This window comes from Camelus dromedarius, chromosome 14 (assembly GCF_036321535.1).
Source record: "Camelus dromedarius isolate mCamDro1 chromosome 14, mCamDro1.pat, whole genome shotgun sequence".
Classification (NCBI taxonomy): domain Eukaryota; kingdom Metazoa; phylum Chordata; class Mammalia; order Artiodactyla; family Camelidae; genus Camelus; species Camelus dromedarius.
In genome coordinates this window covers 67190806-67215868 of record NC_087449.1, presented here as the reverse complement: position 1 = coordinate 67215868, position 25063 = coordinate 67190806, and the positions used below count along the sequence as shown (strand labels likewise).

The following is a 25063-nucleotide window of genomic DNA, read 5'->3' as shown; positions in this document are numbered from 1 at the left end:
ATCTCCACCCACATTGGTCTTTACTTTCCTCTAAATGTATTCCAACTGCTGGGACCTTGTACTTGCTGTTCCCTCAGCTTTGAACCCTTCCTGGCTTTTCTTGGTTCTGATTTCTTCTTATCCTCCAGAGGCTCTGCCCATGGTTACCTAGTGTGTCCTCAGCTCCACCCCCTCCCAGCCACCCTCCATCACATCATCTCACTTCTTTCCTTTGGAGCATTTAACACAGGCTGTCATTATTGGACTTGTTTATTTGTGTACTTGGCTGATGTGTTCCCTTCTCTGTGCAGGGCCCACGGCAGATGCTCAGTAACTATTACTCAAATTGATGAAAACCGGAACGGATGGGCTAAAGAAGCCCAAGTGTCAGGAACAAACAGCCACCTCCAGAGGAAAATAATGCATCATTTATTTATAAAGAACCCATCCAGTTCTGTATACCAGCTCTACCTCCTACTAGGGTAACATTTTCTACTTTGTAAGGTTGTCAGGATTAGATGAGAAAATACAAGTAAAAGAGCTTTGACTAGTATCTTGGCCCATAAACATTGACCATCGTTATTATGACTTGGAGAACAAATGGAACCAGGTCTAAGGAGGACCCTTAAAGGAATAAGTAGCTCCTGCCTAGAATTCACTTCCTTTCTTCCCCCTGGCAAACTTCTACTCATCCTTCAAAACCTAACTGGAATATTATCTCCTATTTTTTTTTTTAACCTATTAGTAAGATTTTATTGAGCGCCTTTTGTGGGTCAGGCTCTGGGCTTGACTGATTTCAAGAGGGTCAGAGACAGGGGCCCCTTCGCAGAGCTCACGATGACGTGTGCAGAAAAGGCGGGGACCCTGGAGAAAATGACACTCGGTGAAACAAGTACCTTCCGGGCCAAGAAAGGCAGAGGGGGGCCGGCAGGAGAGGCTCAGAGCTTCCTCTCTCACTCTCCTGCCCAAACCTACCTCTTCGGGGAGAACTGGCTGATGATGGGGGTGGGGTCTTAATTATTTGGAAGCTGAGGACGTTCATTTCACCTCATTGAAGTCTCACCTCATCAACGGGAGGCCGCCCTGTTTAACCCGGCTCTGAGGCTCTAAGAGGTCAGGAACTTGGCCGAGAGTCCCGCCAGGCAGCCAAAGGCAGCCCTGGGATTCCAAGCGCTCTCACGGGATCTCCCAAACACGGGTGTCTGCGGGAGGGGAGGGAGGGGCGGCTGTTGCTCTCTGGCGCCCTCAACTGGCCGTCTAGGAAATGAGGCCGCGCGAAACCACTCCTGTCCCCGCCCGAGTCCGACGGGACAGAGCCGGCCTAGCCAGGGGGACCGTGCACCCTCGAGGAGCCCGCAGCCAGGGTCCTCGGGCCCCGCTCTGCGCGGCGTTCCCGCGGCTCCAGGTTCCAGACTCTGTCATCCCGGGCGGGGTCCAGTCGGAACCTCGCACCCTCGCCAGGAGCCGTCCTTTCCATCCGCGGGTTCCCGCTTCTCCTCCTCTGGGCGAGGTTTGGAGGGCCGCGACCGTGACCGGTGGCCGCCAGCCTGGGAAAGGTGGACAGGAGCACCGCGCCCGAGTAACGGTGCACCCAGCACGGAAGGAGTGTCGCCTGCAGGTCACCCAGAGGACACCGGGAGCAGAATTCCTGGGGTGGGAGTGAGGGGAGGTGGGAGAGGAGAGGCAGGCAGGGGGCGGCTGGGCGTTGGATAGGAAGCACTGCCGGCCTGCGGCCTGACCTTCCAGGGCACCCCCCAGGAGAGGCGAGGAGGGCCAGCACAGGGCGCCCGCACGCCTCCCGGCGCACTCCCCCTGCGCCCGGCGCTCCAGCCGCCGGCCCCGGGCCCCAGCTGCTTCCAGCTCCACGACCGTTGGACGCCGGGTGGGGTCCATCGGGAGAGGTAGGAGGGAGCCAGTGACGGGGCAGACAGGCGGCGGGAGCTCGCGCGGTCTCCGCGGACAGACTCCCGCACCAAGGGCGCCCCGCCACCTTCCTGCGCTGTCCCCGAAGATGTCCGGAGCTATCTTCGCTCCCCTGGAGGGCCCGAGCGCGCTGGACGCGGCAAGCGGCCACCCGCTTGTGTGCCCGCTGTGCCACGCGCAGTACGAGCGCCCGTGCCTGCTGGACTGCTTCCACCACTTCTGCGCCGGCTGCCTGCGCGGCCGCGCCGCTGATGGCCACCTCTCCTGCCCGCTGTGCCAGTGAGTGCCTCCAAGGCCCCGAGGAGGGGAAACTGGCTCTACCTAAGCAGGGACCTACGTGCAGGAAGGGCAAGGCTCTGACTCCTGGTGGAGAAGGCTAGGAGAGGTCTGCACCCAGCTGGTACTTCTCCAACGGAGAACGTGAAGCCTCCCACCCATTTTACAGATCAGGATAACTGAGACCTGGGGTTATCGCCCAAGGCATCCCACAGAAAGTCAGGGGACAAGGACGGACTACAAGGCATGCCCTGTCCACCCAGTGCTACTGGAATATGGGAATCTCAGCACAGCTTCAGAACACTCTCAATCAGTAACTCACCTGGGGGTCCTGAAGTCTTAGGTCAACATAAGCGTGTTATGTTGGCTCAGGTTACCCAGGGTGGCCCTAAATTTGCCCAATGCAGTGAGAAGGAGTTGAAGGGGAGGCTTTTGCCTTTGGCACCCTGGGTTGCCAACCCCCTCCCAGGATTTCCCCAGGACTGGAGAGGGACAGGGTCAGAGTGAGCAGTGGCTGAGATATTTATAGATGTCAGGCCTGCAGGCACCCCACCTCTCAGTCCTATTTTTAGTTCCAGCCTGGAATGTATGGGGCAGGAAGTGGTAGGGTGCCTTGGGGAAGGGGCATCTGGATCTTGGCTGAAGCTTCTCCGCAGATACCAGACGGTGGTGAAGGGCCCCAGCGGGCTCCCTCCAGTGGATCGGCTGCTGCAGTTCCTGGTGGACAGCTCAGGAGATGGCCTGGAGGTGGTGCGCTGTGCCAACTGTGACCTGGAGTGCGGCAAGCAGGCAGGGGTGCCTGGGGGTGGGCTGGGGAGCGGAGAGTGCCAGGTTGCACAGTCCTGATGCTTGGAGTGTTGCCAACATGTCCTCAGAGGGTTATCCATCAGTGGATTCTCCAGCACTTCTCTCAGCCACCCTGTATCCAGAATGTGGGCCCATTTTACTGGCGTGGAGACTGAGGTCGAAAACAACTGACTTGAGCCAACAGCCAGATAGTTGCAGAGATTAAGACCATTTCAGTTTAGGGGGAGCTTACTGGTCCCCAACTCAGGGTGGAGTTGTAAATTGGAACAGGAAGGGCAGTCCAGTGCACAGACCTGGGCCAGCTCTCCAGGGTCCACTGCTACCTGGGTAGCTGTGCACAGCTATCTGCAGCCCAAGGGGAAGTGAAGACAGTGTGCTGCTGGGGATGGGTGATCCTGAAAGACCAGGGAGCAGAGATCAGGCTTCAGGCTGGACTGTGAAGGACACGCAGGACTCTCTCCAGCCTGTGAAGGCTGAATGGGGTATTCCAAATCCAGGAGGATGTCCCTGCAGGAGCAAAAGTTTGGGGTGTACTGGGCAAATTCTAGGATATGCGTTACCCAGAAGTACAGACAACCAGCAGGAGGTGAGGGGCTGAAGGTAGAGAGAGCGTGGGAAGGAAATGGCTTGAGTGCCAAAGGAAAGAGTTGTGGGGTGATGTCTGTACTTTCTTAGCCGTTGCTGGAGTCAATGCCCTGGACTCTCAGCCCTGGGGAAGGGCACCTGCACACCGTCACTCCTATTCTCCTCCCAGCCAAGTGCTGACCATATGGCTGGAGTGAGCACAGCCATTTGGCTCCTATTGAAGGTACCAAGGGAAGTCTGAAAGGTCTTCACACACACAGACACACACACGGTTTTGTTGTAGGTTAAATGTTTTCCAAATGCAGTGTCTGCCCTCCCCACAACCTCATATAACCCCCTCCCCATGCCCGTTTTGGGTACCTGCCTTTTACTGGACCTGCTTACCTAGTCTCTGGGCAGCGGTATTCCCATCTGTCAAAGGGGTATATTAGGGCGCTGCGCGTCGGAATCCCATGAAAGGGCTGCAGTTGGCCGCGAGCCTGCCCCAGGCTGCAACTGATTCGCGCAACGACGTGTGGAGGCTGCAGTTCCCTCGCGGGCTGTGATCGGGCTCAGGTTCCCAGTCCATGGGCGGGCTGAGCCCGAGCTCTGTGCGCAGGACGCGGAGACCACGTACTTCTGCAACACCTGCGGGCAGCCGCTGTGCGCGCGCTGCCGCGACGAGACGCACCGGGCACGCATGTTCTCGCGCCACGACATCGTGGCCTTGGGCCAGCGCAGCCGCGACGTGCTCCAGAAGTGCAGTGAGTGCGGCGGGCCGCGTGGGGACCGGCGCCGGGGCCGCGAGTGGGGATGGGGGCGGCACCGTCCGGAGCCCTCACTGCCGCCTCCGCCGCAGCGCTGCATGCCGAACCCTACATCATGTTCTCCACCGACAAGAAGTCGCTGCTGTGCATCCGCTGCTTCCGGGACATGCAGAGGTGGGGAGAGGGCGCGGGAGGTGGGGGGGCTGGAGGGCGGCCCGGAGCGGGGCTCACCCGCGGGCTCCCCGCAGGGAGAGCCGGGCCCACTGCGTGGATCTCGAGTCGGCGTATGTGCAGGGCTGCGAGCGGCTGCAGCAGGCGGTGCTGGTGAGCGCGGGGTGCCTGGCGCCGGGGCTGGGGTTGGGAACGCACGCCCACGAGGCTGAGGCCGCCCTGTTCCCAGGCAGTGAAGGCCCTGCAGACCGCCACGCGGGAGGCCATCGCGCTGCTGCAGGCGATGGTGGAGGAGGTGCGACGCAGCGCAGCCGATGAGGAGGCCGCCATCCACGCCCTCTTCGGCAGTATGCAGGTGAGGGGCAGGGGGGCAGGACGGCCATAGGCTGAGCATCCTTATCAAACATGACCCGGTGCCCAGGACACAGCGCAGGCCCCACAAGGCGCCCTTGTGGAGTTTCCAGTGCAGGTCAGCAAGCATTGAGCTCCTTCCAGGAGCTACTTCATCTCAGGTGCCAGGAGAGTTCTAGAAGGGGAGCAAGGCCCTGCCCCAGGCTGATGGTGAAAGGTGGTCAGGAAGACGTCCATCGGGGGTGACAGTAAAGGGAGGGCCCCAGGGCTCTCAGGCAGTGGGATGCTAGAAGGAGGCAGCAGAGCTGGTAGGCTGGAGAGATGACCAGCCTAGCCAGCTGTGTGGCTGGGGCCCAGGGGAGTGGGAGAGCCGTGGGAGGTGGCAGTCAGTGGCAGACTGTCCCTCCCAGGACAAACTGGCAGAGAGGAAAGCGCTGCTGCTTCAAGCTGTGCAGAGGTGAGTGGTGGTGGGGTCTCCACCCCCTGCCCCTTGGCCTCCAGACACCTATCTCACAGCCTGGGCCTGGGCCTGGGCCTGCCCTATCCTGGGGAGCAAGACATCCAGGTGACACCAGTGAGGAGGGCAGGGGGGCTCAGGGCTCAGGGAAGGGGTTACAGGGAATGCTGCACAAAGCTGGTGGGGAGCTGAAACCACCCAGTTCTGAGGCACCCCCATCCCAGGTAGGGGTGGGCAGCCCTCACCTTGGAGATGAGGCTGCCTGCCCCTCCACCAGCCAGTATGAAGAAAAGGACAAGGCCTTCAAGGAGCAGCTCTCCCATTTAGCCACTCTGCTGCCCACCCTGCAGGTAAGGGGAGCTGGGGGGTGCGGGCTGGGCACCCCAGCCAGGCCAGGCACTGAGCAGTGTCCCTCTTGCAGGTTCACCTGGTCATCTGCTCTTCCTTCCTCAGTTTGGCCAACAAGGCTGAGTTCCTGGACCTGGGCTATGTGAGTGCCACCAGCTCCTGCGAGTGACCCCCCCTACCCACCAGGAACCTACCCTGCACACCCGAAACCCCTGCCTGGAGGCTGGACCGGGGTTCTCTGGGCTTACCTTCCCCTCCTCCACGCTGTCATCTACAAACCATTCAGGGGTCAGCTGAGTCCCTTTTAAATGGACAGCAAAGCCTGGAAGGGAATATAAGTCTCCTCCCCCGAAGTGCTGAGTGTCTACTGAAGTCCAGACCCCCCAACCTTTCCTGAAGATTTGGGAATGGGATTGATGTGGGCATCCGGGCCAATCCCAGGGAGGATTGGAGCTGCCAATGGACAGCAGGGAAAGTCCCAAAGACAGACTTGCCCTCGGGGCCACCCTCCTCACTGAGGTGGGTCACCCCCACCCCCCACCCACCTGAGCGCCCTCCCTCGAACCGGCCGCAGGAGCTGATGGAGAGACTGCAAGGCATCGTCACACGGCCACATCGCCTGAGGCCGGCACAGAGCAGCAAGGTGCACAGGCGGTGCCGCTGGGTGGGCGGGGGCAGGCCGGGGGCCCGCGGGGTATGGAGCTGCCTCAGGACCTTGTCCCACCTCCCAGATCACCAGCGACCACCGCAACGAGTTTGCACGCTGCCTGGAGCCGCTGCTGCTGCCGGGGCCACGCTGGGCGGCGGGTGCTGGGGGTGGCACCAGCATGTGAGCCGCGGGGCGCCCTTCCAGGCACCGGGACCCGGGAGGAGGGGGCGGGCACAAGGTCCCGGTTGGGTCAGGGGCCGCCGCACATCACCCTTCCCAGCTCTCCGAGCTCCCCGCGTCGTGTCTGGGTGCCACCGACATCGTCAGGGCAGAAAGGCGAGTCTGCCTAGCCAGGAAGTAGCCTTTGGGGCCCCCCCAGATCGGAAACCCCTGGTAGAACTGGTGCGGACTTGGGTCAGGGGTGGACAGGAGGACTTGAGGGCTGCCCCCAAACGCTGCCGCAGTCTTAGCTCCTTTCCTCCCTGAAAGGAAGGGGTAGCTTAAGGTGGGACCTGGGTGGCCAGAAGCTTCAGGGGGTCTGACTTCCGGGCTCCAGTCTGGAGAGCCAGAGACCCAGGAGGAATTAGGAGAAATGCCTAAGATGTGTGTGCCAAGGACCCCAGGGCCCCAGGCAAGGGAGACTGCACGGCAGGCCAAATTTCCAAGGTCCAGGGTATGTTAGTGAACATACTGTCTGCTGGGGGACCAGCCCTAAGGATGGACTCTTTTCTGCACATCAGCATCACTCTCAGGATGTTTTAAAATATCCTTCTGATGTCACTGGCCTTGGGTGTAGTCTTGCATCAGGTTTTTTCAGAGCTCCTGCATGGTTCTGGTTTGCAGCCTGGGGTGAGAGGGCTGAGAATGCACTGGGAGGCTAGGAGAAGGAATGACACTGTGGACACCCCTCCCCCAACATCTATATCCATTCTGGTTCTCTCCCTAGGCTAGCAGGGGGCTCGGGCCCCAAAGTAATGCTGGGGCCCAGCTGTCCTTCCCCAGTGGGAAAGATGTTGGGGTCACCGGTCCAAAAGCCCACGCTGCACCGGTCCATCAATACCAAGGTGCTGCTGGCAGAGGGTGATGATTCACCCTTCACGGAGCACTGCCGCCACTATGAGGACTCCTACCGGGTGAGGATGTCAGAACTTGAGGGCTGGGAAAGGCTCCTCCCCTTCTCCCTAAGGTACACTGGCCAAATCTAGTCTTGGCCACGTGGCCTGGAAGCCATCCCTCTGCTGTCGCCCCTGCCATGCACACAGCCTGCGGGGAACAGACACTCATGCCGTCTCTCCCCCCAGCGCCTGCAGGTGGAGATGCAGAACCTGAAGGACCAGGTCCAGGAGTTGCACCGGGACCTCACCAAGCACCACTCGCTCATCAAGGCCGAGATCATGGGCGACATTCTGCACAAGTCCTTGCAGGTGGACGCCCAGATCACCGCGGAGTACGCGTCTGTGGAGGGGATGAGAGTCGTCTTCCAGGAGGTAGCCCCTCCCGAGGCACCTCCCTTCCCTGCACCCCATTTGTCAGCATATACATGGGCTACCCCAAGACAGGAACGGGAGTGGGGAGGACCTTGGCCTGGTGCCCTATGAGGCCCTCGTGTGGCAGGCTCTGGAACCTGGGTTTTGCCACTTGGAACCATGGGAACTGGCTGCAGGTGCCTGATGGCTCTGAGTAGCTAGAGGACAGAAATGCCACCAGTGGAAATTCCAACTCACAGTCACATGCCATGTCCGACTCACTTTCTCTTTCAGATTTGGGAGGAATCCTACCAGCGGGTGGCTAATGAGCAGGAGATTTATGAAGGTCCCAGGCAGCTGATGCTGGGTGCACCGCAGCCCTGGAGCTAAACCACATGCTTTCAGGGGCAGGAAGTCAGTTACCCATTAACCAGCTATGAACCCCCATGCTCTTCCCCTTAGCCCTTGCCTTTGCCTCACAGCTGCTAACTGACCCCAAAATTATACATCTCCTCAGGATTCAGTAAGTAGGATGCCTTCACAAGTCTCCTCTCACTCCTTACTTAGAGGTCACCACTGAAACAGTTAGGATATCTAAATGGTTTGAGGCTTGAGAGCAAGCATCTGAGGCCAACAAGACCTAACTCTCTGGCCGTGGCCCCCACAGCCCAGCTCCGTGACCTTCTCCAGCTGAAACAGGAGAATGCCTACCTGACCACCATCACCAAGCAGATCACACCCTACGTCCGCTCCATTGCCAAGGTGAAGGAGCGGCTGGAGCCCAGGTGAGACCAGGGGGTGTTCCAAGGGAGCCAGGACACTTCCAAATGTGTGTGGCGAAAGCGCCACACATTTGGAAGAGCCCCACTCAGGGAAGTCCGTGGGCCGGGTTGTGAACGTTTAAACAGGGCACCTGGGCAGAGCAGGTGCTGGCCATCTGCAAAAATACAGAATGAGTGGGCTGCTCTGAGTTCCCACTTCTGGGCTCACAATGGCCCCCCTCTCTACACCTTGGGGGTGCAATGAGGGTCCTCAGCGGATCCAGACAGCAGGACACAGAGGAAAGAGAACTTCCTCAGTACACAGTTAAACTGAGTCTAGACAGGAACCTCGACCAGGCTCTCAGCACCACACTTGGGCACTGAAAGGTGCTACAGTGGCAGAGGTTTTTTGGTGGCAGGTCCTCAATGTGCTGTCTCTCAAGTCACTGGGCCCCAGGGTGGGCTGGTTGCCCTGGAGGGCCGGCGCACAGTGGTCAGCCTGCGCTCTCCCTCCGCCACCCTCCAGGGGACTCCACTTGCCTGGCTCTGGGCAGAGATCTGATTCCTCCATCCGCGTTTCCTCTCTCACGGCTTGGTAGAGCACATCCCCCAAGCAGCCCTTGAGAAAGGAGGGACTTGTTCTGAATAGCACACGTCTGCAGTATCTTTATTCTGCCTTCACACTTGACTTCACAATGTTTCGCTGCACATTGAATTCCAGATGGAAATTCTTGATTGGAGATGCTTCTCTTCCTTGAGAAGTTTGAAGGCACTCCGATTCTTAATCCTTGCACTGCGACCTACTAATTCTCCGTAGAAGCTTGTGGGATCTTTTCTGCTCCCAGTGTCCTGAAGCTTCACATTGGTGAGGGTCTAGTTCTATCCACTGGGTACTGGCGCATCCTTTCAATCTGGAAATTCATGTCCTTCATGTTGGGCGTATTTCTTTTTGAACTGGTCAGTTGATTTTCTCCACTTGTGGAATTCTTATTGGACACGGGCCTCCCTGAGCTGGCCCTCTGACTTACCCTCCCCTTTCAGGCCTGTTTTCCATCTCTTTGCTGTTCTTTCTGGGAGATTTCCTCACTTATCTTCTAACTCTTCTATTCATTTCTTCATTTTTGAAGAAAACTTCCAAGAGCTCTTTTAAACATTTTAAACTATAGGCATTTTTGTACCCTCTTCTTGTTACACAGCGTCTTGTTGTTTCCTGGTCGCCCCTCGGGGGCTGATAGGTGTCTGCTTTCTCCCCCCCACCCTAGTGGTGGTGTTTTGTTTTGTTTTTTTAATGGAGGCGCTGGGGATTGAACCCAGGACCTCGTGCATGCTAAGCACGCGGTCTACCACTGAGCTATGTCCGCAACCGCCTCTGCTTTTATTTCTTTAAGTTTCCTTCTCCCTGAAGTCTATTTCCTCCAAGTTACGTTTTGTTTGTTTAGGTTTCTATCTTCCACGTTAAAGGCTTTTCTCAGATGGTCAGGAAATCTTTGATTACGTGCTCATGTTAGGAGTTGGGGTTGGGGTGGGGTTGGGGTGGAGTAGGGCGGGATGGACGCTCTGAGCCCATGGGTGGTGTTTCAGTGTAAGGGATCTGCGTGGTCAGGGTTTTTTGTTTTGCTTTTCTTTTCTTTTCTTTTCTTTTTTTTTTCTTCAATGCCTCAATGTCAGTTTTAGATCTCTTCCCGGTTTCCTTCCTGGAAGGTCACCATCTGGAGCATCTGTACGCACACCTGGTTTTCTGGTTCTCACCTGTGTGCTGTACCCTCCCAGAGACTAACGCTGCAGACTTCTGAGGGGTGTGGGCCAGCATGTTCAGAGGCAGGGATCTTGACCTTCATCGTCCTATTTCAGTCCCACTCAGTCCCGCAGAGGCAACGGGGCTGCCCATTCCTGAGCCCCCTGAGGATTCTGGTGGGAATTGGTCTCAGCTTGCTCTGTGCACTTTGAATTCAGGCTTCCCGGGTCTGCTAACTCAGTGACCACTTGTCCACATGCTCTCCAGCCTCCAAAATTTTGGTGTTAGCCTTTCCTGCCCTCAACCTGGAGAGGCTTTTCTTTTACCCCCTCATTTTGGTCCCTTTACTAGTTTTAGTGAGTTTGGGGAAGAAGGAAAATTAGGGTGTGTGTGTGTGTGTGTGTTTGTGTATACAATTGCCACATTAATCCAAAACTGTCAAACCTCCTTTTAAGTGACTATTTTAACATGTCACACTGAGAAGTTCCACTCCTCATACCTTCTGCACAAATTCTGATCAATCTTTGTCTATCCAGGACTAGTTACGCTGTTTCCTCCCAAGCTGACATTCAAAGCAGTTTACTCTAGATACTGTGTGATTCCATTTATAAAACCTCAAAACCAAGCAGAACTAACCTCTCATGTTAGCATTTTGGATGGTGATTATCCTGGAGGGCCTCTGGGTGGAGGTGACGTCCTGTGTGCCCAGACTAAGCCGTGCCCTTATCATTTGCGCCCTTTCCCTTCTGTGTGCTCTGCTTTGTGAGCAGCTGGCTTCCAGTAGTGTGCTCCTGTCCGCCCACAAGGGGCAACACCTGGGGGAGTCACATCTCTGTGGGGAAATGGCATCTGTGGTCAGTTTCAGTAACTGGAAAGGCACTTGGGCTGGAGCCAAGCTCCTGGAGGTTTGGGGTGAGCAGGAAGGCTGCCTCCAGCCCTCTTCCTGGCACCACTTCCTAGGTGTCTGGAGTTGCCCTCTGCTTCCTCCCCTCCCACTGCTGGCCACGCCCCCCGCCCACCAAGAATCCACTCATCAGTGACCTTTCCATCCCTTGGCCTCAGAAGAGCAGCACTGAGGAGCCTAGACCATCCATCACCTTCACAGTGCTCTGCTCTTGCTTCAGAGACACTCCACACTCCGTTTCCCTCCTGCCCCCCGAGCTGTTCCTTTAGCCCCTTTGGCTTGGCTCTGCCTCCTTGGCTCAAGGCCCAGATGTCAGTCTTCCCCAGGGCTCAGCCCCAGGCATACTCCTCCCTCTGCACCCTCTCCTTCGGGGGCTTCACCCGGTCTCCTGGCTTTAAAACCCCTGTGGTGGTGCAGACGACCCCCAGTCCCTGTCCCCAGTACGGACCCGCCCAAGCTCCAGACTCATATCCAAGTGTCCCTTCCTGGGGGGGGGGGGTCTCTGCTTAGACGGGCACCTCAAATCCAACAATGGCCCCAGGACTCAATTTCCTCCCCTGGAACATGGTCCTCCTGCTTCATCTCAGTAAATGCACCACAGTCACCCAGATGCTCCTGGAAGAAGCCAGGGAGACATCTGGATTCCTTTCCTCACCCCTCTTCCAACCCGTCCCCAGATCCCGCTGGCTCCACTGTCTCATCCACCTGCTTTGTCTCCACTGCAGCCCCCAATCCAAGCCACTGTCGTCAGCCCCAGCCCCGGCCCCGCCAGCACGTCACACGGCCAGTGGTCTTTCTAAAGCCTGTTGTGCTGGGCCCCGATAGCCTTTCCGGGACCCCCCCCACGCCCCGGCCCCCACGGCCTCTCAGTCCCCGGAGGAGCTGGGCTTGCTCTGCTCCCAGCCCCTGCAGGAAGGGTTCTTGCTCCAGGTGCTTCCACGGATGCTCGTCACTCAGGCCGCAGCTTGCATGTCAACAGGCAGGCCTCCCAAGACCACCCTGGTGAAAGGAGGCCTCGCTCGCTGTCACCGTCCGGCTCCACCATGCGTCCTTCCCAGCCTTGGCGTGTCTCCCCGACTGGAACGCAGCTTCTGCGGGACCAGGGCCTGGCCTCCCCCATCCACTGCCATGGCCCTGGCCCTCAGCAAATATTTGAGGCCCAGAGCTCGAGGCGGGCCCTTGAGTGTTAGCACAAGGCTGTGCAGTGAGCTTAGGGGCATGTGGCGGGCCACCTCTCCTGCCACCCTGGTTCCCAGTAACTGCCGTCTCTCGCCCAGGTTTCAGGCACCCGTGGATGAACAGTCGGACCACCTGCAAAACACGTATGACGACGGCGTGAATGGCGAGACCCAGGCCAGGTGGAGCAAATCTTCCCACAGCAAACAACTTCATCTCAGGGACACACACGACGACAAAGACAGCCCAGCTCTGCAGCCTCAGCAGGGCCCCAGTTTGTAAAACACGGGGTCGGAGGGGCTCTTAATCTACACAGTGCCTTCAAATATGTGACCTGGTAGATGACAGATGTGGCTGACAGACCTGACCCACATTTTATAACTTGGGGTGGCTGTGTCTGCCGGCCACCCCGCTCACGCCACTGAGCGCGCAGGCTGTCACCCCGCGTCACTCAAACCCCCTTACGTGAGAAAAAGTGACTGAGAGTTACTTATTTTGTGAGAGCGTTACTATTCACTGGAGCCACAGCGTTTGCCAAAACACTTGCCAGGGGGAGAGAAGAACGTGCGGTAACAGACCTGTCCCCGTCACAGGCTCACCTTTCAGTGTTGCACTCTCAGTAAAGTGTTAGTCACGGGCTGGAGAACAGAGTTGTAGAAAGGCGCAGCTAGGAAAGCCTAGGGGCGCGGGGAGGTCTGCAGCCATCGAGAGCCACAGCGTGGTTGGTGACAGAGCAGAAACTTGTCCCACCCTCCCAGGCACCTCGTTTAGCCCAGATGCTTCAAGGGAGGGTCGATTCAAAGCACTGTCACCACGAGCTGAGACCAAACTGCTGCTGCTTTGGCAACTGAAAACCATCAGAGGGGGGAGGGTATAGCTCAAGCGGTAGAGCACATGCTTAGCATGCACGAGGTCCTGGGTTCAATCCCCAGTACCTCCTCTAAAAATAAATAAACCCCCACCAAAAATTTTTTTTAAGAAATGAGATAATACTTTAGGAGACGATGTAGTTCTGGTTCAGAAGATATGGTCATCTACTGGTGCCTTCCAGAAGGGCTGGCCATTCCGAAAGCCCTTGCCCGAGTGGACTTCAGCACTGGGATGCAGCAAGGTGGGGGGAGCAGACAGAAACTCACGTTAAGTTTGTTTCTTTAGGAACGATCCAGTAAGTGTCTTGGAAAAGAGAGAGAAGACCTCAGAGCCTAAAGGGAACAGCCGGGCTCTGAGCAGCCTCACAGATGAGCCTTCACTGAAAAACAAAGATTCTCATAGACCCAAACCGAAAAACGGGGGTGACGTCCCCACGCGGAGAGAGCGCCCAGCCTAGCAACTGGGACTGGTCCCTGCGGGTTGGGCATTTTACAAAGGCTGGGAAAGTGAAGGAAAGGTGGTTCCCATTGGTTTTTTTTTTTTTTTTTTTTAAGGTGTACTTATGTATCAGCAGTAAACCCCAGAAACTTGGCCAGGTCCTAATTTCAGATTCTTTGGCTTAGTCTAGACTTCAAGTTGCTCAAAGTCGTGCTCCTCATGATGGTTACTTGGGACAGTGTCCCTCCCAGTCCATCTGGAAAATGTTAAACGTGTGAACACCCAGCCCGAGGCCCCTCGTTCACCCTGCATCTCCCTGGCATCTGTGGGCTGGGCCCCTCAAGCTTCCGTTGGGGTGCACTTGTCTGAAATTTAGACAAGGAGACTGTCCCACTGTGCAGCAGCTGCTCTGTCTCAGAGGAATCCAGTTCCTCCAGCATCACAGCCCTGCTGTTAACCGGGAGCTGCTGGAAAGTTCCACCCAGTAATCTGAGCGCTGACTCAGCAAAAGGGAGAAACCTTTGCTCCAGCTGAGCTCATGAAGCAAAGCAATAGCACCTGGTGGCCTGCGGCCTGCGTGGCAGGAGGCAGCCACCATCATGGCTTCTCTGCTACCTTTCCTGACCCCAATCGCTCTCCTGCTGTTCGCCCTTTATTAAGATTAAAGCACAATTCACCAGCAACTTTGCTCAAGTAGTTTTCCATCCCTACCCAAGCACCCTTTTTATCAAGTGGAACTTAAAATGCTTAACAACAAAAAAATTAACCTCCATGACCTAAACTGTAAAGTTTCAGAGGCAAAATGATGCCCAGATAGTCACATTTTGAGCAGGTATCGGCTGGATTCAGTGGTTCCAGCAGCGGATGGCTTCTACAAGCCAGGTAGGCCCACAGGTCAATACGCTGGTACCTCAGTTACATCAGTATCTCTACACCTGTCACATCAGAGCCCTGACGCTCTGGTTCCAAAGCATCACAAACCTCCCACGGTGGCCCAGGGGGCAGGAGGAACTTGCATGACAAACTGGTTACAGGTAGGAGTTCAGAACAGAATCAAGTAGGCAAAACACATCTGGTTTTATGCTGTAGGTTCGGGACGTTTCTTAGCCAGAAGCAGCAAGATCCTAGGGTTTCCAAATCCCCCACAACCACACTGTTGTTCATAGTGAAATCAAGTACAGTTTTATTTAAGAATCGGAAATAATCAGTATCTGTCAAAGAAAATCCAGTATTTAAATAAACATTTCTGCATGTAAAGAGTAGAATAATTACTCTGTTAAGTTACTCTCCTAACTACGGGACAGGTCCTTGGGAGCGAGCGCTTGCCGCCACACCTGACTGGCCGGTCTTCGGGGCCCAGGATGCGGCATCAAGCTTTCACAGCAGGGCGCAGGCAGCCAGCCTCTCCCACCACGCTGGACAGGCCGGGGTCGCCTGACCTCGCCAAGTCACTACAGGAGCAGACGCGGTGCGAAAGCACAACTATCTAAGGCAGGAAGAAAGTGCAGAGAAGGGACAGTGGCACACTGTACCCATTACGGAGGGACTGCGACCAAAAGGAGCCGTGCCCAGGCCCGACCGAACCGAATCTATTAGCAAAACCCCTTGGCTGAGGGACACCCCTGCTATCGTGTCTATCACCCAGAGAGCTGAATAAATGGAAGGAAGAACAGAGTTTACTTTTAAGGCTTAAGAAACAGTTTATGGCCATGAAGTGGTGGTGGGGTCTTGCCGCCTCCTGCTTTCTGCCAGGCTGGCCCCACGACCTCTTCCATAAACCATAAACTGCCATTCTCAGCCCCAGCCTACAAATCCTCATAAGATGCTTCATTTTATGCTGCTTCAAAGTTGCTTTGTTCTGTTCAGTGCCTATTTTCCATCTCAGAATCTCCGCTGTAAAACCTGCAATGGAAAAAGAACTCTCTTGACAGTTTTTTAATTTGAGGGAACTGGCGATGCAGCCTCTACCCAAAAAAAGCTTTCGGAAATACCCAAAAAGCCAGTACCTCATTAACCTGATTCTCAGCCGCGTGCACTGTCACTGCTAAATTTATCAAGTTAAAAATACTGCGAAGATCTCAGTGCTAGATGAGAGTCAACCACTTGCCAAATCCTGCCCCAAAGTAGTTCATGTGTTATCCAACTAAGTCAGTGCTGACCTCCCCCTGGGTGACAAACCAGGCTCTGGAGCCACTCTTTAAAGTCACGTCAAGTGCAAGTGGTGCACGGGTCTCACTGCCAACGCGAGGGCCTGCGTGGCTGGGGGAGGAGGGACACAGACCAACACCTTCTATCTCACTGTCCACAACGCCGGAGGCGCCACCAGCTGCTCTCCACCTGGTAAAGAGAGGACCTCGTGGCCCTCAGTGGTCATGAACGCTGGGTCCAATCCTGCTGGATGTAGTGAGACAGAACTTCCCCTCAAAGAGCTGGGGACAGTCGCCTAAACCCAAGGCATATCCTCTCCGTTTTGCAATCCTACGTGGAGTTCACTTCGCTACACAGTCTGGAGAACAAGTTTAGAACTGACTCGAGTCCCCAGACAGAGGAAGTGCATGCTGACATATGAGGACGAGGAACCAGCCGCCAAGGCTCCAGCAGCCACCCAGGCCAGTCTGCCCACAAGACCCCAGAGAGGGTCGAGGGTCAAGTCTGTCTAGTCCTCACACCAGCAGGGGCCATACCAGTCACCAACGAACCCGTAAACCTCTTTGGTATATATAATAATGAAAAAATTAATTAGGCCATGAAATCTAGAAATGAGTAATAGTCCGAGTTGGTAAAATGCTTTTTTGAACACACATTTCCAGTGTCTGGTACAGCGAATCACGTGCTGTTCTTTTTTTGTGTGACTCATGCAGTACCGGTTTCATTTCTGCCATCTCTCACTTCAGTATTAAAAATGCTTGACATTGTTCTTCTAAGTCTTTACGACACCCCTGTGAGGTAGGTGGTACTGACCCCCTTCGACAGAGCAGGGGGTCTAGGCACAGAAAGGTTTAGTGGCTCCTGGAAAGCCATGTGGCGCAGTGTGGCAGGACCGCGTGACAGCCTGGGGCTGACACCGCCTCAGAGTCATGCCCCACGGGGGCCACTGCGGCACGACAGCACGGAAGGGCTTCACGCTGACACCAAGTTCCTCTCTGGTCCAGAATCCAACAAGGGTCTCAAAGCTTACACGTCTGACGTGCAAAGCCAACCACTCTCCCCGAACCTGACAAAGTACTGACTACATCTCTATTTTTCTCATGAGATGACTTGCTTGAATTTTGTGGTTGTGTATATACTCAAGCCCCTCTGGGAAAGACGGTTTGAAACGGCATTAGGGACGATGGCATTTTGAGAACAGAACAGAGAAATCAATGGTTAATAGGTTTAAGTTGAAACGCAAAAACATAAGCCATGGTAACATAAGAAGAAACCCCAGGCAGACAGAGAGCAGCACTTCTCCATGTTAACAGGGCCCGGCACAGAGCAGGCGTCCAGGAGGCATTTCTTGGATGAAGAAGAAATGACACATCTGTGACATGCCTGTCACTGGGGACAGCCCCCTCCTAGTGGAGAGCAGGAGCCAGGGCCCCAGAGACGCCACGGGAGACCCCTGGCCTGGGGGGCCCTGGTAACGCGCAGCCTCGGTCGAGTCATCTGGGGGCATCCACGCTGCCTTTCTGCCAAACTTTAAAAGGTGGGGCTCACACGCCAACCAAGTCCCCTTTGAGTTCATACTGCTATTTTAAAAAAATAGATCTGTAAATACGATGGGATCTATGAAGAGCCAAAGTGCCTTGTAAGGAAGTGTCTTTAAAATCGTATAGATGCTCATGCACTTAAGGAGAGAAAGGAGGTTAAAGCTGTGCTGTTTGTGTTTTTCGGTTAAAGTAAGGATTCTGAATGTGTCTCTAACGCTAAGAAGCACTGATGCCTGGTCACAAGTTAGCATGGCGGGCCTTGCGGGGTGGAGCGCGGCCTGGGCTCAGCCCGGGCACGTCCGGAGGGCGCTGCTGAGTATTGCTGCTATTTCCTCCTCGTCCGTCTCTCTCGTCTCCGTCCTGCCTTGATTCAGCCTGAGAACAGGCTGCTCCAGGGTGGTGGGGACGGGGGAGGGGGTCCTTTGGTCCTAAGGCCTTCTGACCACTTGGTCTTGAGTGAAATTCCAGAACAGTAACTGGTGACATAGAAAATGATTAAGAAAATCTACTCTGCAGAGTGGCCGACAGGAGGCAGTTCTGTCCAGGCCGCGCAGAGTCGGGGGCCCCTCGGCCCCGCCCGGACCGCCCCCGGCATGTCATAGCTCCACCTTGACCCCCTTTATAAAAGGCAGGCCCGTGGGCACTCGCTTCTTATACTCCAGGTACTCCTCTCCAAAAAAGTGAATCAGTGAGATTTCCTCCTCTTCTGTCCGGTCGCGGAAGAATCGCCACACGGTCAGAGCGTAGCTCACGCCGCAGATGGGGTTACACAGCATGACCTGTTGGAGGAACACGAGGTTAGCGGGTCCAGGTCAGTGTGATTCGATTCCGTGAACTTTAGCAGCCTCTGTGGCTCTCCCACACGCACAGCGGACTTCCAGGAAAGTGCCTGACAGACTCTCCAAATGCTACCTCTGAGCGCCAGGGCCAGGGCGCCACTAACCGAAATCACATCATCACTTTCACAACAGAACTAAACACTCGTCACCATTTCTTTTTTTTCCATATGCTTTTCTGTTGTTCTTCTTACCTGATACCTAAACATTAAAAAGAAAGATCAACCTCTTGGATTTCAACCCTCAGGTAGGGGTGACAGCAACTCCTCCCCCACCTCAATGTGTGAATCCCCAATTCCACGCACCACCGCCTTCCCGAGGGGCTCCCAGCACATTCCTTCCTGTCCTGGCCACACACACCCTGACGCGCTCCCTCCAACCCCACAGCTGCCCGGCCCCCACAGGCTCCCCTGTACTCACACACTGCTACCCCGCTGAGCTGCCCAAACCACTTCTTTCATCAGCCTGCGCCCCTGCTCCACCAAGGCCTAAACCACATCTCCCCAGCCTGGCTTTGGAACCTGGGCAAGCAGCTCCTTGGCCCACTTCCTCTGCGCAGCTCAGGGAGCCCACTGACCACAACCCCCCAACTCCGGTGGACCCTTTCGGGACGCATGTCTTCCCCAGGTGGGTGATTCCGCCAAGAGGGCCAGGCACATGCCCCTCCTTCTCATTCTCACCAGTTTACTGAGCGCCTATTGTGTTCCCAACACACGCCAAGCTCATCACGACCACCACCAAGCCATTCAACCCCCAGAACAAGCCTGTGGGAGCACCGCTGTCCCCACTGAACTCATGAGGGAAGGGAGGCCAATCGGTGAGTGTCAGAGCCAGGACGGGCCCGGCCAGTGACCCCAGAGCCTGAGCCGTCACGGCCGGCAGACACGGGCAGTTTCCAGCGTGCCCTGTAGCGGGCTTTCCCAATCTCAGGCCACAACCTGTTACGGAGCCATGGAATCAATTCAGTGCATCATAAACAGCTTTACAAATAACAGTAAGATAGAAAATAGAGTGCTGTGTACACAGTAAGGGTAAATGTCTGTTCCAGGAAAGATCTGTTCCGTTTTTATACAAACGTGTGTGCTGGGTCATGGTGTAAAAAGATCTATGGTCCAAGAGGTATGAAAAACTCTTTATTCCTAGAGCGCTGAGTTTATTAGTTAGCATTTACGGCGAATTACATGATTCAACTGCAATCAGTTTGTTCCCAGGGAATGTGACTGCCAATACGGGAGTCTTAAGTTTCAAAAATGCAAGTTTCAAAATAAATGCTGTGTAGTAACCTGCCCCTACCATACCACTGGGGTCACCAGAGCGTCCCCATGCACCATGCACTTCAGTGGGATGCCTGGGGGCCCAGAATGGATTTTCCCAAACAAGTGATGAGTCTTCTAAGCTCTCTCCACATCCTCTGGCCAAGACCTTCTAGGACTAAGAGAACAGACTCCAGAGACAGTTGTCAAGAAACACGGCTCGATCTGCAGCCTTAGACAGAACAAGCCTCCTTCACTCACGTTCAGCCTGACACATGACCTTGACCTCATCAACAGCAGCTTCTAATGAAAACCAGCTAAGCCGCCTAGGGAGTGGCAGAGGGCCCTCACCCTGCACGACAGATGGAGTGACTGCACCCAGACTCACCAAGTGTTCGCAAGTTTAGGACTCCCAGATCTTAAGTATACAGCAAAAAAAGGAAGTTAAGAACTAAATCAGTTCTTTTGGCTTTATCACTGGAAACATGGCAGGGAACACTTGTACCTCTTTAAGAGGACCAACAACTTTGTAAATGCACTGAAACCCACTGAAGTGTACACTTGGAAATGGTATGGGAATTATACGTCAATTGAAAATACATTTTAAAGAACTTTAAACGAGGCCAGTATTGCATCTGATACTGTACCTGGGTTCCGATGCTCCAGTAAAACCACCCAACGTAGGAAGGATGCCGGAACCAAGCGTATACTCCGCGGGTCACCAGAGTGTGGGTTTCTGATTTTTCATTCTGCACCACGTGGTTGAAATTGGAACCAGCTGTAAACATCGCTGCCTTCCTCAGACATTCTCCAAAGACCACCATCAGCAGCCCTGTGGCGCTGAGCCAGGTGATCTGCTTCAGTTCTGCCAGGGAGATGAGGTGACAAATGGGAAGTGAAGACCCCAGATTGTTGAGTTCCCCCTTTGGATGCTTAAAATGAACCAATTTTCCCAAATACAGGAACACTAGAAAACATGCTAGTGGGCAGTCAGCACTTGTTACCACATTAAAATTAACTATAAGCAAAACACACTCCCCTAAGTTGCGCTGTCCACCCATGTACTTTGAAGCTCCCAAAGCGCAGTCAGAGCCTCGTGGCAAAGAGCTGATGGGCTCTCAGTCCACATCCGCCCTGCCACACGCTCCCACCCTGCCTTTGGGGACAAGGTCAGCTAAGTGAGGCAGAGGAGGAGCCAGCGTTTCCTGCCTTAGCCCTTTACCAAATCCTGGGAACTACATACACTTTCTTTAACTTGCTGTGGAAAGTTCGGTGTGAGGGTGGGTTCCAGATGCAGTGGTTTTTTGCTAATGAAATCTTCACAAGAACACAGAAAATGAATAGATCCAAATCTCCTGACTATAAAACTGGGATTAGTTTTACCAAAAGTTGGGGCTTCACGTTAGATGGTGCACTATGTTATTCAGGGCTTAAAGCGAAAGGTCAACGTGTCCTCCATTCAAAATCCAGAAGCCGAATTCACAAGCAGAGCCTGGCCTTTATAAAGAGCTTAGTGAGGACAGAGGTCTGGGGAAAGTCACTTGGGAGATTAGACCTGAGACGTGCACCCACGTCACTGTCCTCAGGCACCCCGTGGGAGCCACCTGTCCCCCCGCCAGAAGGGAAAGTAGGGCACACTGACCTGGCCAAAAGATATTTTCGAGTGTGAACTCTATCCAAGAAGAAAGGGCAGCTACTGTATACTCCAGACTGTGATTCAGGAGAAAGGAATCCAAGGACAGACTCTTGGGATTGTTGACTGCCGTGACTAAGTATTCAGAATAGTGGAACAGTGACAGGGAGCACATGTACCTATTTAAACGAAAAAGGAAGAGAGGTAAGCTGGGGCAAGGGAACCAGAAGTCAAAGCACAGATTTGGTCTGAACTTCCCCTGAATTCTATGATGAGGTCCTGTTGTCACCTGTCTGAGAGTGGACATCAGGCACCCACATGTAGCATCCATCACTCCTTGAGGTTTGCAGAAAGTGGGGTTTTAAAGGGACCACGTTTTTGCATGTCACAGGAGGGGGGAAAAAAAACAAAAAAAAAAACCAAAAAACCCAAAAAACATAGGCTAGGAAGGCATTATGGGCCTTCAGCCTTTTTTAAAAAAAAAATGACACTACACACAGGAAAACATGAAAGAGGGAAATATCAAAATAAAGTAGTGATGTATGTCAAATACAAAAATTCAAAAAACTGAAATAATTCCGGCAAAGAAGGATTAGATGGCTCAGAGTACTGATAATAGGAGATAAAGCTTTTTACCTTGAAGCCACTGGTTCATATCCAGGTCAGGGACTAGAAGGCTCAAGGGACTGAAATCATAGTGTAGGGAAAAATCCTACACTGGCCGTGGGGGATGCACTAGATGTGACCTAATAGAAACGGAAAAGGCCTGTTGAAGACGAGCCAGAGCCTTGCCCCTTCCTGTCACTGAGGACCTGCACCCTCTTCTGGGAAGGGCTGGTCACATTACTCAATGGGCTGCAGCTGCAGAGCGCCTATGGGGAGGGTGCCAGGGAGACCTGTTTCCACCTGCAGCAGAAGGAACCAATGGGCACAAGCTGTCGAGGTCCGAGATGTGGGAATCTAGGTGGACGCTAGAGATCTCATTTCCTTAGAACCCTCAATAGCCCCCAGCCAGCCAGCCAGCCAGCCAGCCAGCCAGGGGTGCAGAAACATCACTCCTGACCCTCTGATCCACCCACCCTCACCTCAAAACTATCATTTCCAAAGCACTCCTTACCAGCCAAAGTGATTCCAAGAAGACTGGCTAAAACTTAGCAGCACTCCACAGCCAAACACAAAGCCAAGGAAACAGGCTCGGATGGCTATCTGAAACAGACCCAAAGGAAGCTCAGTCACCTGGCTGTTCTCAGAGCACACATCCCACTTCCTGGGATAAGCAGGCCACTGGCAAGTACGGAGCCAATTTGCTCAGAGGTTAACAGGGTGAAGCAGGGCTGCCCAGGTTCCAACCCCAAGCCCGCCCCTCTCTGGCTCTGTGGCCTTAGGAAGTTACTTAACCTCTCTGGACATCGGTTTCCCCATCTACACAACGGGGGTGGCCAACAGTACCCGCCTCGGAGGATTACCCACGTAAAACACTTAAGACTAAGCGCTACATAAGTTGCAGCTACCATTACTTATGATTATTGTTATTCTGGGCTGTGGGAAAACTGCGTAAACCTAGCTTATTGGCCGGATTCTCTCAAGTCCACGCAGCGAATCGGGTCGGGGCACCCGGGATTCTGCGCCCAGCCCCCTGCACGTAACTGCGGGGGCCTTTGACCTCAGACTTGACAGCAGGTAGTTCTCCACACCTTAAATTACATAAAAGAACTCGTGGGCCCGCTCACTCCCCGCCCCAAGCGCATCAGCCGCACATGCTGAATCGCACCAACTGCAGTTTCCCACCCACTCTTCCAGGTAGAGGGGCCCCACGCCCCCCCAAACTGGAGAGGAGGGGTTCCTCCTGCCACCTGAACTTGAGGCTGCTCAAGAACACGGCCGGGGGAGGCAGCCCCTCTCGCGGGCCGGGCTCTCGGCCGACCCAGACCTCGACCCCCGGGAGACAGTGCCCACTCGCCGCGCCCGGCCCGCCGACCCTCGCCCTGACCCCCGCCCCGGTCCTCGCGCCGGCCCGGCCTGGCCCGAACCTGGTAGCGCGGCGGCCGGTAGAGCAGCAGCAGCAGCGCGTTGAGCCCGGCCACGTAGAGCGCCAGCCCGGTGCGGCCCTGCAGGCCGGCGCGCGTGAGCAGCGGCAGCGCGAGCACCGAGGCGCCCAGCAGGAAGGTGGCGAGGCTGAGGCGCGCCTCGGAGCCCGGCGGAGCCCGCGCCGCGCAGCCCGCCATGGCGCAGGGCGGCGGACGAGCGGGCGCTGGCGCCGGCTGTAGCCCGGGGAAACCCGCCCGCCGCGCCTGCGCACTGCGCCGCCGACGCCGGCCGGGAAGGGCAGCCGCCCGGACCTGCGCGCCGCCCGCGAGCTCTCGCGATACCGCCGCGCGGCTGGGTTGGGGCCCGAATTTGGCGGGAGCGCCCCGCCCCCGCGGCCCCGCCCTGCCGTCCCCAAGGGACAACTGACCCAGTCCGAGCGGCTAGCGGCGAGCGGCAGGTGGCGGGCGGGGCCGCGGGGCGCCTGGGTCCTGGGCCGAGAAGTCGCCGCCGGCGTCTGTCAGGAGTCGGCCCAAACTCCAGAATGTCCCTGTCCGGTGAAATCTGAAGGGACCCCGCCCTCGTCGGCCCCGTGCGGTCCTCCCGGAAACTGACACCTTTTGGCTCTCGGACTCGGGTGGGCGAGCCACCTCCACCCGACTTCGCCCCGCGGGGTCCTTGCGCAGGGACTGCCCGCCCCCCGCAGGGTTTCGGAGTGCTCGCTGGGTGCCCGGGCGGCGGGGACACTGCCCTTGGGGCAGCCTGAAATCGCAGCACTGGGCCCCACGCAGCGAGATGACCACCCACTGCAGTTCGTGTTGAGGGAGAATGTTGGCCTACGGTGGAAATGCTAAAAGGCAGAAATCAAAACTTTACAGGGGGATCCTGACTTCACTTGGGAAAAACAAAAGTATATGTGTGAGCCTGGGAAAATGAAATAGAAGCCAAAATTATTTCACAGTGATAATCTTCAGGTGTCAGGACTCTGGGTGGCTTTTATTGTGTTCTTTATATGCGTTTGTATTTTCCATATGGTCCACAATCAATATATATTACCTTTATATGATATTTACATCATATATGTATGTTATCCTTAGACACTGTTTCTTACTTTTTAAAAGCAATAAATGCTTCCACTACCAGTTGCTCACAGAGGAATGAGGGAGGAGGAAGGCAAGTAAGCAGGTGACTAAAATAAACTGTAACAGGGTGGGAGGGAGGCAGGAGCCAAGTAGGGATAGAGAGGAATGAGAGGGTCCCAGGGAGAGGACTTGGATGGGAGGGTTAGGAGTCTGCATGGAAGAAACGCTGGAGCTAGGAGTTGGGGCCCTCAGGGACTGGCAACCTGCTTGCCACTGGAAATGAGAGCAAGGGCGTCCACAGGGAGGGAGGGCATCGAGTTTGCAGACACAGAGGCAGAAGGAAGCATGCCTGAAGCTGAATAGGGGACAGGCCCTGAGGGAGGCTGGAACCCAGAGTGGTGGGTCAGAGAGCGATAAGGTCAGGTGGGCTGTGAGCTGCCGTCAGCCCAGCCCTGCATATGAGCCCCTGGCCACCCTACCCTCCTCTGTCCCTGCAGGACCTGGCAGGAGGCCTGCTGTCTGGACAGTTGAGTTCAGGGAAGAATGGAGAGAGCCTGCCTCAGCAGCTTTGTGACCTGGGCAAATCAACTCTATGGGTCTCTCCGTCCTGTAAAATGGGGACCCTGATTTCACAGGCTCGTACTGATGATGTTGTGCAAGGCCAGCATCACATTTAAATGGTGCTCAGAAAACTTTTGAGCAAACTTGGTTAATGGGAGCTGAAAGGAGATTTAATGTTTTAAAGTCCAAAGTCACCCAGTTGCAGTGGCATGTGGGAAGGAAGGCCTGGACTGTTTCCGGGGGCTGAGAGCCAGGGCTTCCTGCTACTGCCCCCCAGTTTCTACCATCTGCCCCACTCAGGACCTCTCCCTCATCGCCAGAACACCTTAGGGCCACTAGAGG

At 55.4% G+C, this 25063-nt stretch overlaps 2 protein-coding genes across 3 annotated transcripts; one reads left to right on the top strand and one right to left on the bottom strand.

Annotated features, from left to right (window-relative positions):
- The first annotated feature begins 1233 nt into the window (after positions 1 to 1233).
- On the top strand, positions 1234 to 13802 carry RNF207 (ring finger protein 207). The gene is made up of 17 exons (XM_031463927.2): positions 1234 to 2181; positions 2835 to 2967; positions 4169 to 4313; positions 4409 to 4490; positions 4565 to 4640; positions 4717 to 4842; positions 5249 to 5295; positions 5573 to 5645; positions 5717 to 5785; positions 6218 to 6286; positions 6375 to 6472; positions 7239 to 7425; positions 7594 to 7779; positions 8053 to 8104; positions 8426 to 8543; positions 12436 to 12516; positions 13490 to 13802. Exons 1-17 carry the CDS (start codon positions 1991 to 1993, stop codon positions 13659 to 13661), a joined length of 1905 nt encoding a protein of 634 aa, XP_031319787.2. The 5' UTR covers positions 1234 to 1990; the 3' UTR covers positions 13662 to 13802.
- On the bottom strand, positions 8544 to 23322 carry ICMT (isoprenylcysteine carboxyl methyltransferase). 2 transcript variants are annotated; one of them, XM_031463930.2, is made up of 5 exons: positions 23084 to 23322; positions 22171 to 22259; positions 21063 to 21232; positions 20068 to 20285; positions 8544 to 12469 (listed from the first exon to the last, which is right to left on the bottom strand). In XM_031463930.2, exons 1-5 carry the CDS (start codon positions 23276 to 23278, stop codon positions 12131 to 12133), a joined length of 1011 nt encoding a protein of 336 aa, XP_031319790.2. In that variant the 5' UTR covers positions 23279 to 23322; the 3' UTR covers positions 8544 to 12130. The 2 variants fall into 2 exon arrangements, with proteins under 2 accessions (XP_031319790.2, XP_031319791.2); XM_031463931.2 differs by lacking the exon at positions 8544 to 12469 and adding an exon at positions 14799 to 18110 and having other exon boundaries at positions 23084 to 23312.
- Positions 23323 to 25063: the final 1741 nt, after the last annotated feature.

What these genes read in the sequence shown, in the direction of transcription:
- RNF207 (XM_031463927.2), top strand. Translation starts at nt 1,991, where the DNA reads ATGTCCGGAGCTATCTTCGCTCCCCTGGAGGGCCCGAGCGCGCTGGAC. An exon ending in CTCTCCTGCCCGCTGTGCCA is followed by an intron (nt 2,182 to 2,834) that starts GTGAGTGCCTCC and finishes GCTTCTCCGCAG; the next exon opens with ATACCAGACGGTGGTGAAGG. An exon ending in CCCTCTTCGGCAGTATGCAG is followed by an intron (nt 4,843 to 5,248) that starts GTGAGGGGCAGG and finishes TGTCCCTCCCAG; the next exon opens with GACAAACTGGCAGAGAGGAA.
- ICMT (XM_031463930.2), bottom strand. Translation starts at nt 23,278, where the DNA reads ATGGCGGGCTGCGCGGCGCGGGCTCCGCCGGGCTCCGAGGCGCGCCTC. An exon ending in ACCGGCCGCCGCGCTACCAG is followed by an intron (nt 22,260 to 23,083) that starts GTTCGGGCCAGG and finishes GGTCTGTTTCAG; the next exon opens with ATAGCCATCCGAGCCTGTTT. An exon ending in ACTGGAGCATCGGAACCCAG is followed by an intron (nt 12,470 to 20,067) that starts GTACAGTATCAG and finishes CGTGTTTTGCAG; the next exon opens with GTGGTCCGACTGTTCATCCA.